Raw genomic sequence first — 18,264 nt, 5'->3', positions numbered from 1 at the left:
TCCGGGATTCTCTAAATCTTACAAAAGCCTGGAGGGGAATAAATGGACGTTACGCCCTGGATGTGTGAACAACATTCAGCTTAGGACTCTGTCAGCAAAGGATTATTTCACCATGACCGGAGGGTAAGTGGCACTTCATTCATTTAATTAAGGCGCTAAATAAAAGACACGACACCAACACAGTCAGTGATGCACTAATGTAACCGGCACGTTAATGAGAATCAAATGTTAAAGTGGATAAATTAGACTGTATTCACTGTGCAAGTGAAAATTATAAGGCACCACCTCATGCATTTATTTCATACGTCTACGATGAATAGTTATCATGCAGGTGACTTTTTTTATTGAAGCGAGTCATTCAGTTAGACCAGGGGTCGGCAACCCAACATAATGAAAGAGCCATATTGGACCAAAAACACAAAAAACAAATATGTCTGGAGCCGCAAAAAATTAAAAGTCTTGTATACGCCTTAGAATGAAGGCAACACATGCTGCATGTTTCTATATTAGTTATAACTGGGGGGAGATTTATTTTCATTATGCACTTTGAGAAAAAAGTCGAAATGTCGGGAAAAAAGTCAAAATTTCGAGAAAAAAGGCGGAAATGTCGAGAAAAAAGTCAAAATTTCATGATAAAAGTCAAAATTTTGAGAAAAAGGTTGAAATGTCGAGAAAAAAGGTGGAAATGTCGAGAAGAAAGTCGAAAATTTGAGAAAAAAGGCGAAATGTTGAGAAAAAAGTTGAAATGTCAAGAAAAAAGTTGAAATGTCGCGAAAAAATGTGAAATGTCAAGAAAAGTCGAAATTTCGAGAAAATAGTCGAAATGTCGCGAAAAAATGTGAAATGTCAAGAAAAGTCGAAATTTCGAGAAAATAGTCGAAATGTCGAGAAAAAAGGCGAAATGTCGAGAAAAAAGTCAAAATTTCAAGAAAAAAGTTGAAATATTGAGAAAAAAAAATCAGAATGTCAAGAAAAAAAGTCAAAATTTCGAGAAAAAAAGAAGAAAAAAGGAAAAGAAAGTGAAGAAAGAAAGGAAAAAAAAAGAAAAAAAGACGAAAAAAAAGGAAAAAAAAGGTCAAACATTTTTGAAAAAGCTCCAGGAGCCACTAGGGCGGCGCTAAAGAGCCGCATGCGGCTCTAGAGCCGCGGGTTGCCGACCCCTGAGTTAGACTAAATGACCCTCATGTGTTTTATAGCATAAACCCGTTTATCTCGCCTCTCTGGATCCTTAGGAATCTGATAAAAAAGGTCTCCGTGTTCCCCCTTTTCTAATATTCTGGCATCCCGGTGCACGACAGATATCAGGCATCGTTTCTACCGTTTACCGACGCAGATACACTGCAAAAACTCAAAATCTTACCAGGAATATTTGTCTTATTTCTAGTTAAAATGTCTCATTTTTAATCAAAAAATCTCATTACACTTAAAACAAGAGTCATTACCAGAAAAATAACTTGTTATTTGACAATTTTCACCTGTTTCAAGTAAATTTTCACTTGAAATAAGTAGAAAAATCTGCCAGTGGGACAAGATTTATCTTCTCATTACAAGCAAAAAAAAATCTTGTTCCACTGGCAGATTTTTCTACTTATTTTAAGTGAAAATCTACTTGAAACAGGTGAAAATTGTTGTTTTTTCCAGTGATGAGTCTTGTTTTAAGTGTAATGAGATTTTTTGACTAAAAACGAGACATTTTAACTAGAAATAAGACAAATATTCTTGTTAAGATTTTGAGTTTTTGCAGTGTACGTCTTTCTCGCTTCAGCTTTACTGCCAAAATGGCCTTTACATTCTAGAGTGGTGCATGCTGGGAGTTCTGACGTTACAGTCCGGAGCCCTATTGTTACAAACAATGCAAACAAAGCGTTGTTAACATTGTAAAATATGTGATGTAATAAATACAATGTAGACTTGAACATGGAATAAAATTCAAAGAAAAAATTAAAATTCCTAAAATGTATTGCAGCTGGACAGACGGAGTCAACATGCCATTTCACTGTGGAAAAGTGCACAAGGTGAAGCAGTAACAGTTTTCAAAAACAAAGATGTCATAAGGACAAAACAAACATACATGCTGTGAAACATACATGTGAGGCCGCCTGAGAATCCACACCCCCGTCACCAGCAGCTAACGCCAAATCCCAGTTATATTTTAAACATTTAGATAAATAAAATACTTTTCTTTATGTATTCCTTATTGTTTTCTTCAGCTATTTCCTTTCAGGCTTCAAAACAATAAAATCATTTGCTTCCATGAAACTAACCATCTGCATATTTTCTTACAACACATCCAGAAATCTTCTCTCTGGTCACGTTTCTACCACTGCAAAAACTCATTTTTGTAAAAAAAAAAAATCTCATTACACTTCAAACAAGACTCATTACCAGAAAAATAACTTATTTGACAATTTTTACCTGTTTCAAGTAAATTTTCACTTGAAATAAGTAGAAAAATCTGCCAGTGAGACAAGATTTATCTTCTCATTATAAGCAAAAAAATCTTGTTCCACTGGCAGATTTTTCTACTTATTTCAAGTGAAAATCTACTTGAAACAGGTGAAAATTGTTGTTTTTTCAAGTGATGAGTCTTGTTTTAATTGTAATAAGATTTTGACTAAAAAATTGACCTTTTAACTAGAAATAAGACAAATATTCTTGTTAAGGTTTTGAGTTTTTGCAGTGTGTATTCACCCTCCCTGTTTGTGTGTTCAAACCATCACAGTCTCCAAGGTTTCCATCCCTGGCTGCTCCTCTGATGTGCTCATTTTAAATATTATTCATCCCTGTAACTCCCAAAGACAATCTTTACATCTTCAGGTGTCACCTCCAACTCTGTTTCCTGTCTGTTCGTAAACGTCACTGTTTCTACGCCTTTAAGAGTAAAACTCTCTACTGTCTTGTAAACTCACTGCAAAAACTCAAAATCCTAAGGATATTTGTCTTATTTCTAGTTAAAATGTTCATTTTTAGTAAAAAAAAATCTCATTATACTTAAAACAACATCACTGGAAAAAACAACAATTTTCACCTGTTTCAAGTAGATTTTCACTTAAAATAAGTAGAAAAATCTGCCAGTGGAACAAGATTTTTTTGCTTGTAATGAAAAGATAAATCTTGTCCCACTGGCAGATTTTTCTACTTATTTCAAGTGAAAATTTACTTGAAACAGGTGAAAATGGTCAAATAAGTTATTTTTCTGGTAATGACTCTTGTTTTAAGTGTAATGAGATTTTTTGACTAAAAATGAGACATTTTAACTAGAAATAAGACAAATATTCCTGGTAAGATAAGATTGTGAGTTTTTGCAGTGCTACTACAGATGCCTCCACACTTTCTTCTCCACCTGCTCCATCCTGCCCGCACTCTCTTCTTCACCCCTTTTCCACATGGCCCTTGGCTCTGAACAGTTGAGCCCAAGTATTTTAAGGGCATATATCGTGCATTGTAAAAAAATGATTGTAGACTGTCACACTGGAAAAACTTAAAATCTTACCAGGAATATTTGTGTTATTTCTAGTTAAAATGTCTCATTTTTAGTCAAAAAATCTCATTACACTTAAAACAAGAGTCATCACCAGATTAATAACTTGTTATTTGACAATTTTCACCTGTTTCAAGTAGATTTTCACTTGAAATAAGTAGAAAAATCTGCCAGTGGGACAAGATTCATCTTCTCATTACAAGCAAAACAATCTTGTTCCACTGGCAGATTTTTCTACTTATTTCAAGTGAAAATCTACTTGAAACAGGTGAAAATTGTGGTTTTTTCCAGTGATGAGTCTTGTTTTAAGTGTAATGAGATTTTTTTTGACTAAAAATGAGACATTTTAACTAGAAATAAGACAAATATTCTTCCAGAGAATTGACTTTCTGATTAGGCAATACTGTACTGCATATGCACTTTCATATACACCTATGCACGAAAAAACTAACAAATAACAGCAAGATTCAAATGCATACATAAACATGCATACATACACACAGAGGACTTTAAAAATGTTTTGCCAAATAAAAAACTAATCATTAATATCAATTAGGACCGCTGTCTCACCCCCACATGAAACACAACCATCATTCCTACACTGCAAAAACTCAAAATCTTACCAGGAATATTTGTCTTATTTCTAGTTAAAATGTCTAATTTTTAGTCAAAAAATCTCATTACACTTAAAACAAGAGTCATTACCAGAAAAATAACTTATTTGACAATTTTCACCTGTTTCAAGTCAATTTTCACTTGAAATAAGTAGAAAAATCTGCCAATGGAACAAGATTTATCTTCTCATTACAAGCAAAAAAATCTTGTTCCACTGGCAGATTTTTCTATTTATTTTAAGTGGAAAATCTACTTGAAACAGGTGAAAATTGTTGTTTTTTCCATTTATGAGTCTTGTTTTAAGTGTAATGAGATTTTTTCTTACTAAAAATGAGACATTTTAACTAGAAATAAGACAAATATTCTTAAGATTTTGAGTTTTTGCAGTGCAAGCATCATTTCTACTCCACACATCCCTGCTGTCATGCTGCCCTACATATCCTGCACCGCTCCACACAACTATATATCTGTTATTGCATAAGTATTTCTAAACATCCGGTTAAACCACAGTCTCTTCAAGAAACTGTACCTCCAAATATTGACAGCCTTTAAAAAGCCCTATATGTTTTTGGTGGCTGCAGCGAGCTGGATGACGGGGGTTTATTCTGCGGCGGCCTCTCTTGTATATCAGATTTCATGCATTTCAAGTACCTCTTGGCACAAGACATGGAGCAGAACCTTTTGGTGCCTCTGAATTGGCTGGCAGGAGCAAAGTTTTTGCAGTACTCACACTTCAGCACTGAGGGGAAAAGTGCAAAAGAGATAAACACGGTTGATACCATTTCTGCAATAAACGTATTGCACTGTGAAAACGTTACACTGGACATGTATAAACTTACCCCGTATCACCATAGTGCTCGGACAAAAGCAACACTCTCATATTATATCTGCAGTCGCGCTGTCTTGCATTTGAAAACAGATGTGGGAAATTCCCAGCTCAAGAGGTGGCAATTAAAACCTGCGACTGTGGTCCGGCTCAGGGACGAGGGTCAAGCACGAGCTGCACAACGTCAAATCATCTCCATCTGATGGTAATTACGTTTGGCAACGTTAAGCAGATCGTTCCCGCTGACACTGAACTGCAAAAACTCAAAATCTTAACAAGAATATTTGTCTTATTTCTAGTCAAAATGTCTAATTTTTAGTCAAAATGTCTCATTTTTAGTCAAAAAAAATCTCATTACAATTAAAACAAGACTCATCACTGGAAAAAAACAACAATTTTCACCAGTTTCAAGTAGATTTTCACTTAAAATAAGTAGAAAAATCTGCCAGTGGAACAAGATTTTTTTGCTTGTAATGAGAAGATAAATCTTGTCCCACTGGCAGATTTTTCTACTTATTTCAAGTGAAAATTTACTTGAAACAGGTGAAAATTGTCAAATAACAAGTTATTTTTCTGGTAATGACTCTTGTTTTAAGTGTAATGAGATTTTTTGACAAAAAATGAGGCATTTTAACTAAAAATAAGACAAATATTCCCGGTAAGATTTTGAGATTTGCAGTGTGCAAGTTTGAGTCTTTAGTTTACACTAAAGATTTCTGTTCTTATCCTTAGAGGCTTTTATTTCAGTAGTCTTGCTAGAAACCAAAATCTGGCTAATACTACAGGACTGTCTCAGAAAATTTGAATATTGTGATTGTGAAGTTCTTTATTTTCTGTAATGCAAAAATGTCATACATTCTGGATTCATTACAAATCAACTGAAATATTGCAAGCCTTTTATTATTTTAATATTGCTGATCATGGTTTACAGTTTAAGAAAACTCAAATATCCTATCTCAAAAAATTAGAATATTCTGGGAATCTTAATCTTAAACTGTAAACCATAATCAGCAATATTAAAATAATAAAAGGCTTGCAATATTTCAGTTGATTTGTAATGAATCCAGAATGTATGACTTTTTTGTTTTTTTAAATTGCATTACAGAAAATAAAGAACTTTATCACAATATTCTAATTTTCTGAGACAGTCCTGTATACGGATTTTAGTTTAACTGCTGCCAAACCATCGTGTTCACAACGAGATAACGACCTCTTTAAGCATCGAGAGTATCTCGAATCTGAGTGATCAAACAAAATTAAACATTTTATGTAAAGACTAACTTTACATAAAACTTATTTTGATTTTAGATTGATAACATGCAGTAAATACACACTCTTCACTTGTGTTTGTCTGCATAAGAGTTAAAAACACAAAGGACTAAGCCATGTTGCACTGAAGGCTGCTTGACACACTGCAAAAACTCTAAATCTTACCAGGAATATTTGTCTTATTTCTAGTTAAAATGTCTCATTTTTAACTTTCAAAAATTTTTAAATCTCATTACACTTAAAACAAGAGTCATTACCAGAAAAATAACTTGTTATTTGACAATTTTCACCTGTTTCAAGTACATTTTCACTTGAAATAAGTAGAAAAATCTGCCAGTGGAACAAGATTTATCTTCTCATTACAAGCAAAAAAAAAGATCTTGTTCCACTGGCAGATTTTTCTACTTATTTTAAGTGAAAATCTACTTGAAACAGGTGAAAATTGTTGTTTTTTCCAGTGATGAGTCTTGTTTTAAGTGTAATGAGATTTTCTTTGACTAAAATTGAGACATTTTGACTAGAAATAAGACAAATATTCTTGTTAAGATTTTTTGCAGTGCACCCACAACTACGTGCCTGGTGCAGATTCATAGAAAACAAAAACCCTTGCTTAAATTTGTGAGTAAAAATATACTAAACAGCAAACTATTGGACTTTTTGGCTTTTCTTTAAATGTAAAGTTAAACCTTGGTGCATGTTGGAGCTCTGCAAGGCTCCAAAACAAGTGTTAAAAACGAAGAAAAGCACGTTCTGGTGCCATTTACAAATTGAGGGCAAAAAAGAATTAACAAATATGTACGTTTTAAATCTTTTGTAGTTCGGAAAAAAAAAAAGAAAAAAGCCTGTGACCTCATTTGACCTCCTCTGATTGCTAATCAGTTCTGTGTTGCTTTGATTGATTGCATGTTCGTCTTTCAAGCACATAAAGTGACTAAGTTATTTAATATAAACATGAAAGTAATTATATGCACATGACACGTTTTGACGTCAGGTGAATACCTGTTGCCGTGGTAACGGTTTCCGACTGGTTGGTGTCTGGACTGTCGTTAGTCAAGTCCTCGCCAGCAGAGTCTTTGACTGAACCGCAAACCTGTCGGTCAAACAAAACACACATTTTTAGACGGTGTATATTCGTTAGTCTCTGCATCAGCGCCGTTTATCCTAAAGGCATTTTCAGGCCCCGTTTACACGGAGCAAAAACTGTGGTGTTTTCATGCGTTTGGCCGTTCGTTTACACGAAAAAGAAGCTCAGAGTCACCAAAAACCATCATTTCTGAAAACTCCGGCCAAAGTGGAGATTTGCAAAAACTCCGTCTTCACGTTTGCTTGTAAACGGAGGGAAATGGACATTTAGGCTTCAGAACGTCACATTATGTGACAGAAACGTCACCACGCTGCAAAAACTCAAAATCTTAACAAGAATATTTGTCTTATTTCTAGTTACATTTTTGAATTTTTAGTCAAAAAAAATCTCATTACACTTAAAACAAGACTCATCACTGGAAAAAAAGTGAAAATTTACTTGAAACAGGTGAAAAATGTCAAATAAGTTATTTATCTGGTAATGACTCTTGTTTTAAGTGTAATGAGATTTTCTGACTAAATATGAGACATTTTAACTAGAAATAAGACAAATATTCCTGGTAAGATTTAGAGTTTTTGCAGTGCAGCGTCATGAGTGCGACCTGTGTTTACAATTAGTTTGGCCACCGTCAATATTTTCTTGTATTTTACCTGTTTTATATTCTAAAGTCACACTTAAAAGTAACTCCACTTCTCTGTCACTCCAAACGAAAGACTCTCGTTCATCTTGGAAGTAACTGGAAGTTACTCGTGTCATTTGTTGATGTTTTTTCCAGGATTCTGATTGGCTAGCATGACTTTATCTTCTCGTTACACTGCCCCCTGTAGGTTTGGCTGCTCATTGCACCTTAACAGATATTTATGCTGGTTTGTGTAAATGATGGTATTTTTCAAAACGTAGAGGGGGAAATATCCGTTTTTGTAAATACCCGGCTATGTGTAAACGTGGCCTCAGAATACAAATCCTCTTTACGTACGGGGAACGGCTCCGCTCCTTCCTGGATGACGAAGCCCTCGATCAGGTGCGTGAGAACCTGCGGTTTGACGACGGCCTGCGGCGGCGGAGCCCTCTCCCCCGGACCGCAGGTCCCGCGGGACACGGACAGGACCGGAGCAGGAGAGACGGCGGCTGGAGGAGGAGAACCCGGGCCTGGGGAACCAGCAGAGGAGCAGGAAAGAAGTCAGGACTGGTTTAGTTTGTCTGTCTGAGGGTTTTAACTGGATATAGACGGGTCTGATGCAACATCTGCATCTTGGGGCCGCTGGTCAACTATCAAATCTACAGTTCAATTCAATAATATTTTGTTTAGCATTACTTAACGCCATGATATAGATCAGGGGTCGGCAACCATGCAGCTCTTTAGCGCCGCCCAGGTGGTTCTCTGGAGCTTTTTCAATAATGTTTGACCTTTTTTTCTTCTTTTTTCCTTTTTTCCCCTTCTTTTTTTTCTTTTTTTTCCCTTCTTTTTTCCTTTCTTTTTTCCTTTCTAATCTCGACATTTCAACTTTTTTCTCGACTTTTTTTTTCCTCTTTTTTCTTTTTTTCCCTTCTTTTTTTCCTTCCTTTTTCCTTCCTTTCTAATCTCAACATTTCGACTTTATTCTCGACATTTCGACTTTTTCTCGACATTTTTTTTCCTTTTTTCCTTCTTTTCCCTTCTTTTTTTCCCCTTCCTTTTTTCTTATTTTTTCCCTTCCCTTTTCCTTTCTAATCTCGACATTTCAACTTTTTTCTCGACCTTTTTTTCCTTTTTTTTCTTCTTTTTCTTCTTTTTTCCTTTTTTCCCTTCTTTTTTTCCTTTTTTTCCTTCCTTTCCTTCCCTTTTCCTTTCTAATCTCGACATTTCAACTTTTTTCTCGACATTTCAACTTTTTCTCGACATTCTTTTTCCTTTTTTTCTTATTTTTTTCCCTTCCTTTTTTCTTCTTTTTTCCTTCTTTTTTTCTTATTTTTTTTCCTTCCTTTTTCCTTTTCTAATCTCAACGTTTCAACCTTTTTCTCTGCATTTTGACTTTTTTCTCGAAGTACATCATGAAAAAAAAAAATCTTCCCACAGTTATAACTAATATAGATACATACAGCATGTGTTGCCTTCATTGTAAGGAGACTTAATTTTTTGCGGCTCCAGACATTTGTTTTTGGTGTTTTTGGTCCAATACGGCTCTGCCGACCTCTGGTATAGAGTGAATGTGCATGACGTCACAGATGCGACTTCACAGCGAGTGACACAGTGAGTGTCAGAAAGACTGAGTGTCAGAAAGACTGAGTGTCAGAAAGACTGAGTGTCAGAAAGACTGAGTGTCAGAAAGACTGAGTGTCAGAAAGACTGAGTGTCAGCGTAAACTTTCAGTTTGAGCAACTGGAAAACATCTAAAATGGGAAAGAGCTGTACTCGACTGTACTCATAGATTTAGCAAGAAATCTGAGTTATCGTTTTACAGACTGACGAAAAATAAGCTTAAGAGAGACAAATGGATCGCTGCAATTCACAGAAACAACTGGATTCCAGACACCGAAACGTGGATTTGCGGTTCCCATTTTGTATCAGGTAATGTTGGATTTTTGGGTAGCTAACGTTAAACGGTCAAATCATAAAGTTCGGTGTCCTCATCACTTTAATTTCGTCAACAAATCCTGCCTTGAAGTCGGACCAAGCGTCAAGACTTTTGTAAGCCTTCAAGCTTTTCTTTGTGTATTTCCCCGGTGTAGAAATTAAGTACATATAAATATCAGGAAACTGGATTCGTGGCCAAATATTACACTGCAAAAACTCAAAATCTTACCAGAAATATTTGTCTTATTTCTAGTTAAAATGTCTCATTTTTAGTCAAAAAATCTCATTACACTTAAAACAAGAGTCATTACCCGAAAAATAACTTGTTATTTGACCATTTTCCCCTGTTTCATGTAAATTTTCACTTGAAATAAGTTGAAAAATCTGCCAGTGGGACAAGATTTATCTTCTTATTACAAGCAAAAAAATCTTTCAAAATACTTATTTCAGGTGAAAATTTACTTGAAACAGGTGAAAATTGTTGTTTTTTCCAGTGATGACTCTTGTTTTAAGTGTAATGAGATTTTTTTGACTAAAAATGAGACATTTTAACTAGAAATAAGATAACTATTCTTGTTAAGATTTTGAGTTTTTGCAGTGTAATGTCCATGGACCACTGGTTCTTGGGGTAACTGTACGGGTCACTGTCAAGTCTGCCTTTAATTTAAGCCGATAATTGGCTGTTATCCCGTCTTCTCCACTAGTTGCAGCTGCTTTTGCTGATGTTTTGCCACTCAGTAAGGGTTTAAGTAAGGAGTAGGGGCCAGTGAGGAAGTGACGTCAATGCAGACCCTCTATTCATCATAATAATCTAAAATCAGTATAGGATAATTGGAGGCATTTATGGGAATCAAATTCAGAAATAAATCTGTTTTCCATCTTCACCTGCACTGATGGGGTTGGCCGGGGAGGCCAGGGTTCGGTCTCTGACCGGCTGGAGCCGCGGGGGCGACGGGCCGTCCTCATCGTTCGCTGAGTTGGAGTCTGACTTCCTTTTGAGAGAGGCAATTACCTGTTTTCCCTTTAATTTAAAAGAAAAAAGGGGAGGAGAACACTTTTAATGGATGAAAAGACTGCAGAGCAGATCCAGCCGTTTCTCTGGTCAGGAGCAGTTAGAGTCAGAGAAGAGGAGGTAGTTTGTCTCTGTAGCCAAAAGAAAGTTTACAGTAACGTATAAGGAGATAAAAAAAACAAAAGGGTTAAACTACTTCTGCAACATCAGAAACAATGACACATTTGGACTGCAGAGAGTTTTAATTAGTGTTGTCCCGATCGATACATAGCTAATTATTAATGTTTTTAATATATATTAAATCGTTTTATATATTGTTGCATTTAACGTCACTTCCGGCCGAAGAAAGCAAATGTTTGAATTGTGAAATGTTCTATCTGTTCATGTTCATTAAGCTGCTGCTATTCATTTCATCCATTCAGAATGTTGCACTAACGTTAAGCCAAAAAGTATTTTAATTTTCTTGTGTTTGTGAGTTTGACTGGATGTCATTCAACTACCTCTTTTGAAGTTAAATGTATTTATTTTTGTTATTGCACTATTCTGCACTTTTTGTTTTAGTTTACAATTTCATGTTTTTCCATTTTGTGGCACCAGAGCTGATAAGCTTTGTTGAAATATATGTCCATGTTGTTCTCCAATGGATACGGAAGAGTATTAGGGCCATGCAGGAGAAAAAATATGTGAGGGGGGAAGATTTTTTTTTTATTGTGCACTTCGAGACAAAAGTCGAAATGTCAAGAAAAAAAGTCGAAATACAATTTCAAGAAAAAAGTCGAAATGTCGAGATTTGTTGAAATACAATTTCAAGAATAAAGTCAAAATTTCGCCTTTTTTCTCAACATTTCGACTTTTTTCTTGAAATTGTACTTCAACATTAATCTCGACATTTCAACTTTTTTTCTCGAAGTGCATAATAAAAAAAAAATCTTCCTCCTCTAAAATATTATTTTTATTTTTCTCCTGCCTGGCCCTGATACTCTTCGTAAATGGACAATAAAAGAAACTTGGGATAATTTAGTTTTAGTCCTCTTTTTTTTTTTTAATTCATTGCCAAAATGTATCTGATCGGGAAAAAGTATCGGAAATGTATCGGGAGCCAAAAAAAAAGTGATCGGATCGGGAAAAATCGGGATCGGCAGAAACTCAAACTCAAGTGATCGGGAGTTAAAAAATCCAGGGGCCGGATTCACAAAACATTCTTAAGAAAAAAAATCTTCTTAAGTGTCATTTTTTTCTTAAGTTCAGTCTTAGGAAGAAAAAAAGAGAAGAAGTCATATTCTCCAAAAAAGTTCTTAAGTATTTTCTCAACTGTCTTCTTAAGAAAAAACTTGAAATAAAAGTTCTCAAATTTGTTCTTGACTTTTTTCTTAACTCTGAGACAACCTTGACCTGTCTTAAAATTTCTTCTGTGAAAAGGTAAGACTCTAATATCACCTTTCTCAACACATTAATCTCATCCACCATAACCTAGAAAAGTTCCTGCATCTCTTTTTCTCCTTCTCCATGTTTAGTGAGTGACTGACGGACGGTTAAGACACAAACTACCTGTGTAAATGTTGTTTGTTGGCGCGTGTAATGACTAGTGATGCACCGATTGTTCGGTAACCGAAATTGTTCGGCCGAAAATGGTAAAAAAAACACTTTCGGTGTTCGGTGGAATAAGTGGGGAAAAAAACGAACAATTAATAACGGCGTTGTAAAATAAGGAAATAGACTGGCCGCTCCGTCCCGTAACGTTGCGCACTACATAAATCGTTGGCCAACCAAAAACTAACCCCATAAGAATTTTACCTAACATTCACCAGCAGGTGGAACCAAAACAACATAAATCAATCTATTACAGGTGCGTTTAGATGAGGAAATCAAACAGCGAAGAGCGTGGAGTGAAGTGGTGCAAACATGTCAGCAGTGTGGAAGTATTTTAGAGTGGCAAAGAATAATACAAGAATGGCTGTTTGCCATGAATGTTCTGCTCAAATATCTAGAGGGCACATCTGCAAAGTCTTTCAGCTACAAGTTTGATTTATCATTTGAAATGATAAAAAACCCTGAGCGCTTTAATGCATTTTTATTGTTTTAAGGCCTATGTTACAATGTTCAGTCAGTTAAGCCTAACGTAAGCTCAAAGATGGCCAAAAAATGTATTTTGCTAATTTATTTATTTTAAGTTATTGTTCTTTGCTGGTATAATGTCTGCTGGAATATTTAAAAAATGCTGGGAAATGTTCAGTTTTTTATGTTCAACTAATTTTTTCTACCTTGTAATTTTGTAAAAGATTTTTTTCTTTTAAAAGCATGCCTAAATCAAATTTATTTGATTTATGCAAAGGTGCAAAAATTGGCAAAATAAATGAAAAACTGCGAAGAACCATTTTCGGTATTGTTCGGTATTCAGCCAAGTGTTTATTATTATTTTCGGTTTCGGTTTCGGCCACAAATTTTCATTTCGGTGCATCACTAGTTAAGACCCAAACTACCTGTATAAATGTTGTTTGTTGGCGCGTGTAATGACATATTTTAAGAAGTTCTTAAGTAGGAAAAATAAGAAATTCGTAAGAAATGACAGTTCTTAAGACGGTTCTTAAGAAAATATTGAGGAATTGCACTTAAGAACTTTCTTATGAACTTCTTAATTTTAGATCTAAAGACATTTCTTAAGATCGTTTTTAAGAACATTTTGGTGAATCCGGGCCCTGATCGGGACAACCCTAGTTCTAATCCAGATGAATAACCAGTAATCTGACCTGTGGCGTCTGAGCACTGGCGTCTCCGTTGGCCGTCACGCCGGCCGAGCGTCGTTTCTGCTCGTCGGTCGTCAGCGGGAGGGCGAGGGCGGAGCGGGACAGGGAGGGGGAACTAGACGAGAGCGTGTTGGAGTGAGAGCAGGCCGGAGTCAGAGCCACGGGTCCGTTCTGACTCTGCACAGAGTTCTGATTGGCCTGCGGGTGAACCTGAGACACCTGAGCCGGCGGGGGCCCGTCCTGCGGGGCCTGCAGGGCCTGCAGGGCCTTGAGCGGCCCCCCGACCCCCCGGGCCCCCGCCCCGGCCTCGCGGGAGGCCATGGACGCCACCATGGTGAGCAGGCTGGACGAGCTGCTGAGCACGGCGGCGTTGCCGTCGTGGCTGCAGCCGCCCCGGGCCAGCGCCAGCGCCTGCGGGTTCCCCAGCGAGCTCTGCCGGGCCCCCACGATCTGCACGGGGATGTGCGGGGGCGGCTGGGCCGGCGGGGCCGCGCTGCTGGCGGCCGGCGGGGCCGGCAGGATCGGGGGGTGGTGGTTCCTGGAGGGGAGCTGCAGCGGCAGACGCAGGCCCTGCAGCGTCTTGGGCTGGATGGGGACGGGCCCGGTGCCGTGGCCCGACTTCTCCGCGCCGGCCGAGCTCTTCTGCAGCGGCTGCACCACCAGAGTCTGAGCGCTCACCGCCGGCTTGATGGTCGCCGTGCCGACGGGGTACCTGAGAGCAGGGATGGGAATTGAGGAGATTTTTTAGATTCCATTTTCGATTCTGCACTGCAAAAACTCAAAATCTTTGTCTTATTTCTAGTTAAAATGTCTCATTTTTAGTCAAAAAAATATCATTACACTTAAACAAGAGTCATTACCAGAAAAATAACTTATTTGACAATTTTCACCTGTTTCAAGTACATTTTTACTTGAAATAAGTAGAAAAATCTGCCAGTGGAACAAGATTTATTTTCTCATTACAAGCAAAAAAATCTTTTTGCTTGCAAGTTATTTTTGCTTGATTTTTCTACTTATTTTAAGTGAAAATCTACTTGAAACAGGTGGAAATTGTTGTTTTTTCCAGCGATGAGTCTTGTTTTAAGTGTAATGATATTTTTTTGACTAAAAATGAGACATTTTAACTAAAAAATGAGACAAATATTCTTGTTAAGATTTTGAGTTTTTGCAGTGTGCTTAATGATTCGATTCTTTATCGATTCTCTTGATTGATTTATTGATTGATTGATTGATTGATTGATTTATTCACACACACTCTATATAAATAAACTTGCTTTTCCTATCGATTCTCATTTGGAAAAAAGGAAAACAAACGATTTTAGCATCAACTGTTTTATATCTTTGAACAAAAAGATACAAGTGAGGTGTTAAGACGCCCCCAGCCTTGGGCTCCTCGATGGTGCCACGGGGTCCCCACAAAATTATTTGTAATATAAAATATGTATTTAATATAAAATAATAATAATAAAATTAAAGCTGCAAGCAGCGATGAACGGGCCCTCACGCGTGCTATTTTCACCAATAAAAGTCAAGGACTCAGAAAGTAGGAACTATCAAATATGGACCAATCAGATGAAGGGGGGTCGCGCTTTTTGGCGTCTATCGTCGCCACGGTAACGCTGTTGACTGAGAAAAGTAATGCCCATCGTCGCAGGATGGAGACGCACATTTTGATGTATAACACACCTGGGTGCACGTTACGGTTCGGGCGAAGAAGCGGCTGAAGAAATGGCATAAATTGCGGCAAAAACACGATTAATTCAAAATGGCCGACTTCCTGTTGGGTTTCGGCCATGGCGCCAGGAGACTTTTCTTCAAGTTGCGACATGATACAGGTGTGTAGTGATTTTCGTGCATGTACGTCAAACCGTATTGTGGTATTGTTCTAGGGGGCGCTGTTGAGCCATTAGGCCACGCCCATTATTGGAAACAATTAAATATCACATTTTTCACCAGGCCTGGCTTGCGTGCAAAATTTGGTGACTTTTGGGGCACGTTTAGGCCCTTTAGGCCCTCATTTCGTCGGAAAAATAAAAACGAGGAAAAACGAGATACAGATACATTAGGGCCTTCGCACTGTTTGCACATTTTATCATCATTATAGCCTACAATTTACGATTATAGATGAATGTATCACACAAAACAGGGCCCTATCATTGGGCCCTAAGAGCTTGTGGGCCCCGTGGCGACCCCCTCACCCCCCCCTGGCTCTGCTCCTCCCTACCTGTGCGGCTGAGACGCGGTGCTGGAGGTGAGGACGAGGGCGTGAGCCGCCGTGGGGGCCGTGGTCCCCGTCAGGGTCCGGGTTCCGTGCAGCAGCAGCTGGGACAGAGGGATGGACGTGGTGGTGGAGGAGGAGGAGGACGAGGCGGCGGGGGACGGGGACGGGTGGGCCTTCAGGTTGGTGGGCTGGGGGTAGGTGGGGATCTTGATGTGGGGGGTCTGGGGGCTGGGCTTGGTGGGAGACTGGGGGGTGGACTGGTGGGAGGGCTGGACCAGGGAGTAGGCGGCTGGGGGGAGATGGAAACAACAAAACTGTTAGACTGGGATGTCGTCAGGGCTGGGTGATATATCGAGATTTTAACATATATCTGTATATTTTCAAAAATGATATGGTACGAGACAATAGGAATGGGTGATATTTTACCGTTCACGATAAAACGTCAAAAAAATTCCCCACGGTAAGAATTTGTCATCTCACGGTAAAAATGATACATTGCGAAAGAGCGAAAGAAAGAAAGAGCGAAAGAAAGAAAGAAAGAGAGCGAAAGAAAGAGAGCGAAAGAAAGAGAGCGAAAGAAAGAAAGCGAAAGAAAGAGAGCGAAAGAAAGAAAGCGAAAGAAAGAGCGAAAGAGCGACAGAAAGAGCGAAAGAGCGAAAGAAAGAGCGAAAGAGCGAAAGAAAGAGCGAAAGAGCGAAAGAAAGAGCGAAAGAGCGAAAGAGCGAAAGAGCGAAAGAAAGAGCGAAAGAGCGAAAGAAAGAGCGAAAGAAAGAGAGCGAAAGAAAGAGAGCGAAAGAAAGAAAGCGAAAGAAAGAGCGAAAGAGCGAAAGAAAGAGCGAAAGAAAGAGCGAAAGAAAGAAAGAGCGAAAGAGCGAAAGAAAGAGCGAAAGAGCGAAAGAAAGAGCGAAAGAGCGAAAGCGAAAGAAAGAGCGAAAGAGCGAAAGAGCGAAAGAGCGAAAGAGCGAAAGAAAGAGCGAAAGAAAGAGCGAGCGAAAGAAAGAAAGAGCGAAAGAAAGAGCGAAAGAGCGAAAGAAAGAGCGAAAGAGCGAGCGAAAGAAAGAGCGAAAGAGCGAGCGAAAGAAAGAGCGAAAGAGCGAGCGAGCGAAAGAGCGAGCGAAAGAAAGAGCGAAAGAAAGAAAGAGCGAAAGAAAGAGCGAAAGAAAGAGCGAAAGAAAGAGCGAAAGAAAGAGCGAAAGAAAGAGCGAAAGAGCGAGCGAAAGAAAGAGCGAAAGAGCGAGCGAAAGAAAGAGCGAAAGAGCGAGCGAAAGAGCGAGCGAAAGAAAGAGCGAGCGAAAGAGCGAAAGAGCGAGCGAAAGAAAGAAAGAGCGAAAGAAAGAAAGAGCGAAAGAGCGAAAGAGCGAAAGAAAGAGCGAAAGAAAGAAAGGAGCGAAAGAGCAAAAGAAAGAGCGAAAGAAAGAAAGAGCGAAAGAAAGAGCGAAAGAAAGAAAGAGCGAAAGAAAGAAAGAGCGAAAGAAAGAGCGAAAGAAAGAAAGAGCGAAAGAAAGAGCGAAAGAAAGAGCGAAAGAAAGAGCGAAAGAAAGAGCGAAAGAAAGAAAGAGCGAAAGAAAGAAAGAGCGAAAGAAAGAAAGAGCGAAAGAAAGAAAGAGCGAAAGAAAGAGCGAAAGAAAGAGCGAAAGAAAGAGCGAAAGAAAGAAAGAGCGAAAGAAAGAAAGAAAGAGCGAAAGAAAGAAAGAGCGAAAGAAAGAAAGAGCGAAAGAAAGAAAGAGCGAAAGAAAGAGCGAAAGAGCGAAAGAGCGAAAGAAAGAGCGAAAGAAAGAAAGAAAGAGAGCGAAAGAAAGAGCAAAAGAGCGAAAGAAAGAGCGAAAGAAAGAGCGAAAGAAAGAAAGAGCGAAAGAAAGAGCGAAAGAAAGAAAGAGCGAAAGAAAGAGCGAAAGAAAGAGCGAAAGAAAGAGCGAAAGAAAGAAAGACCGCCCATCCCTACAAGACAATATTGTTTATATCGATATAGCTTATTTTGTGACAAATTGACTGTACATCAACGCTGACTCCTGAAACCTGACAGTGTTGACAGGTTAGATTTCCTGGCACAAAATCTGTAAAATGACAGTAGTCGACTTGTTGTAATTATTTGAGATTTGCTCAAAAGAGATGCAATATCTGTTTATAAGTTTTATTTGAGATTTGCACAAATGTTTTGTTATTTGCACAACTGTCAACCTCAGTGGAAAAGTCTGCCTGTTACTGTCTACATTGTATAAATTGCACAGTGTATTTTAATTTAATTGTTATGCAGGAAAGGGATATTTGTTTTATTTTAAGAATTATTTCAAGAAGCATTTTTATTCTATATATGCAGGCAGTTTATTTTATTTCATTTGTTTTATACATTTTGATATTGTGCCTCTGTTAATAAAGGAACCTGAGGATATTTGGCACGTGGTTTGTATTAAAACTGAAAAACTGAAAAAAATAAGCTAACAGAGATGCTATGCTATAA

At 38.0% G+C, this 18,264-nt stretch overlaps 1 protein-coding gene across 4 annotated transcripts in view; it reads right to left on the bottom strand.

The window, feature by feature from the left end:
* LOC133460753 (polyhomeotic-like protein 1) overlaps positions 1 to 18,264 on the bottom strand; it is a 55,584-nt gene that overhangs the window by 12,225 nt on the left and 25,095 nt on the right. For all 4 annotated transcript variants that reach the window (XM_061741500.1, XM_061741502.1, XM_061741503.1 and 1 more), the window contains 6 exons: positions 15,810 to 16,095; positions 13,589 to 14,297; positions 10,715 to 10,850; positions 8,252 to 8,424; positions 7,191 to 7,281; positions 4,748 to 4,835 (listed from right to left, as the gene is read on the bottom strand). In XM_061741500.1, the coding sequence (XP_061597484.1) occupies positions 4,748 to 4,835; positions 7,191 to 7,281; positions 8,252 to 8,424; positions 10,715 to 10,850; positions 13,589 to 14,297; positions 15,810 to 16,095 (1,483 nt within the window). The remainder of the gene's footprint in view (positions 1 to 4,747; positions 4,836 to 7,190; positions 7,282 to 8,251; positions 8,425 to 10,714; positions 10,851 to 13,588; positions 14,298 to 15,809; positions 16,096 to 18,264) is intronic.

This window comes from Cololabis saira, chromosome 15 (genome assembly GCF_033807715.1).
Source record: "Cololabis saira isolate AMF1-May2022 chromosome 15, fColSai1.1, whole genome shotgun sequence".
Taxonomy (NCBI): domain Eukaryota; kingdom Metazoa; phylum Chordata; class Actinopteri; order Beloniformes; family Belonidae; genus Cololabis; species Cololabis saira.
Note: the sequence above shows the minus strand (reverse complement) of the source record. Positions and strands in the feature narration are given on the sequence as shown.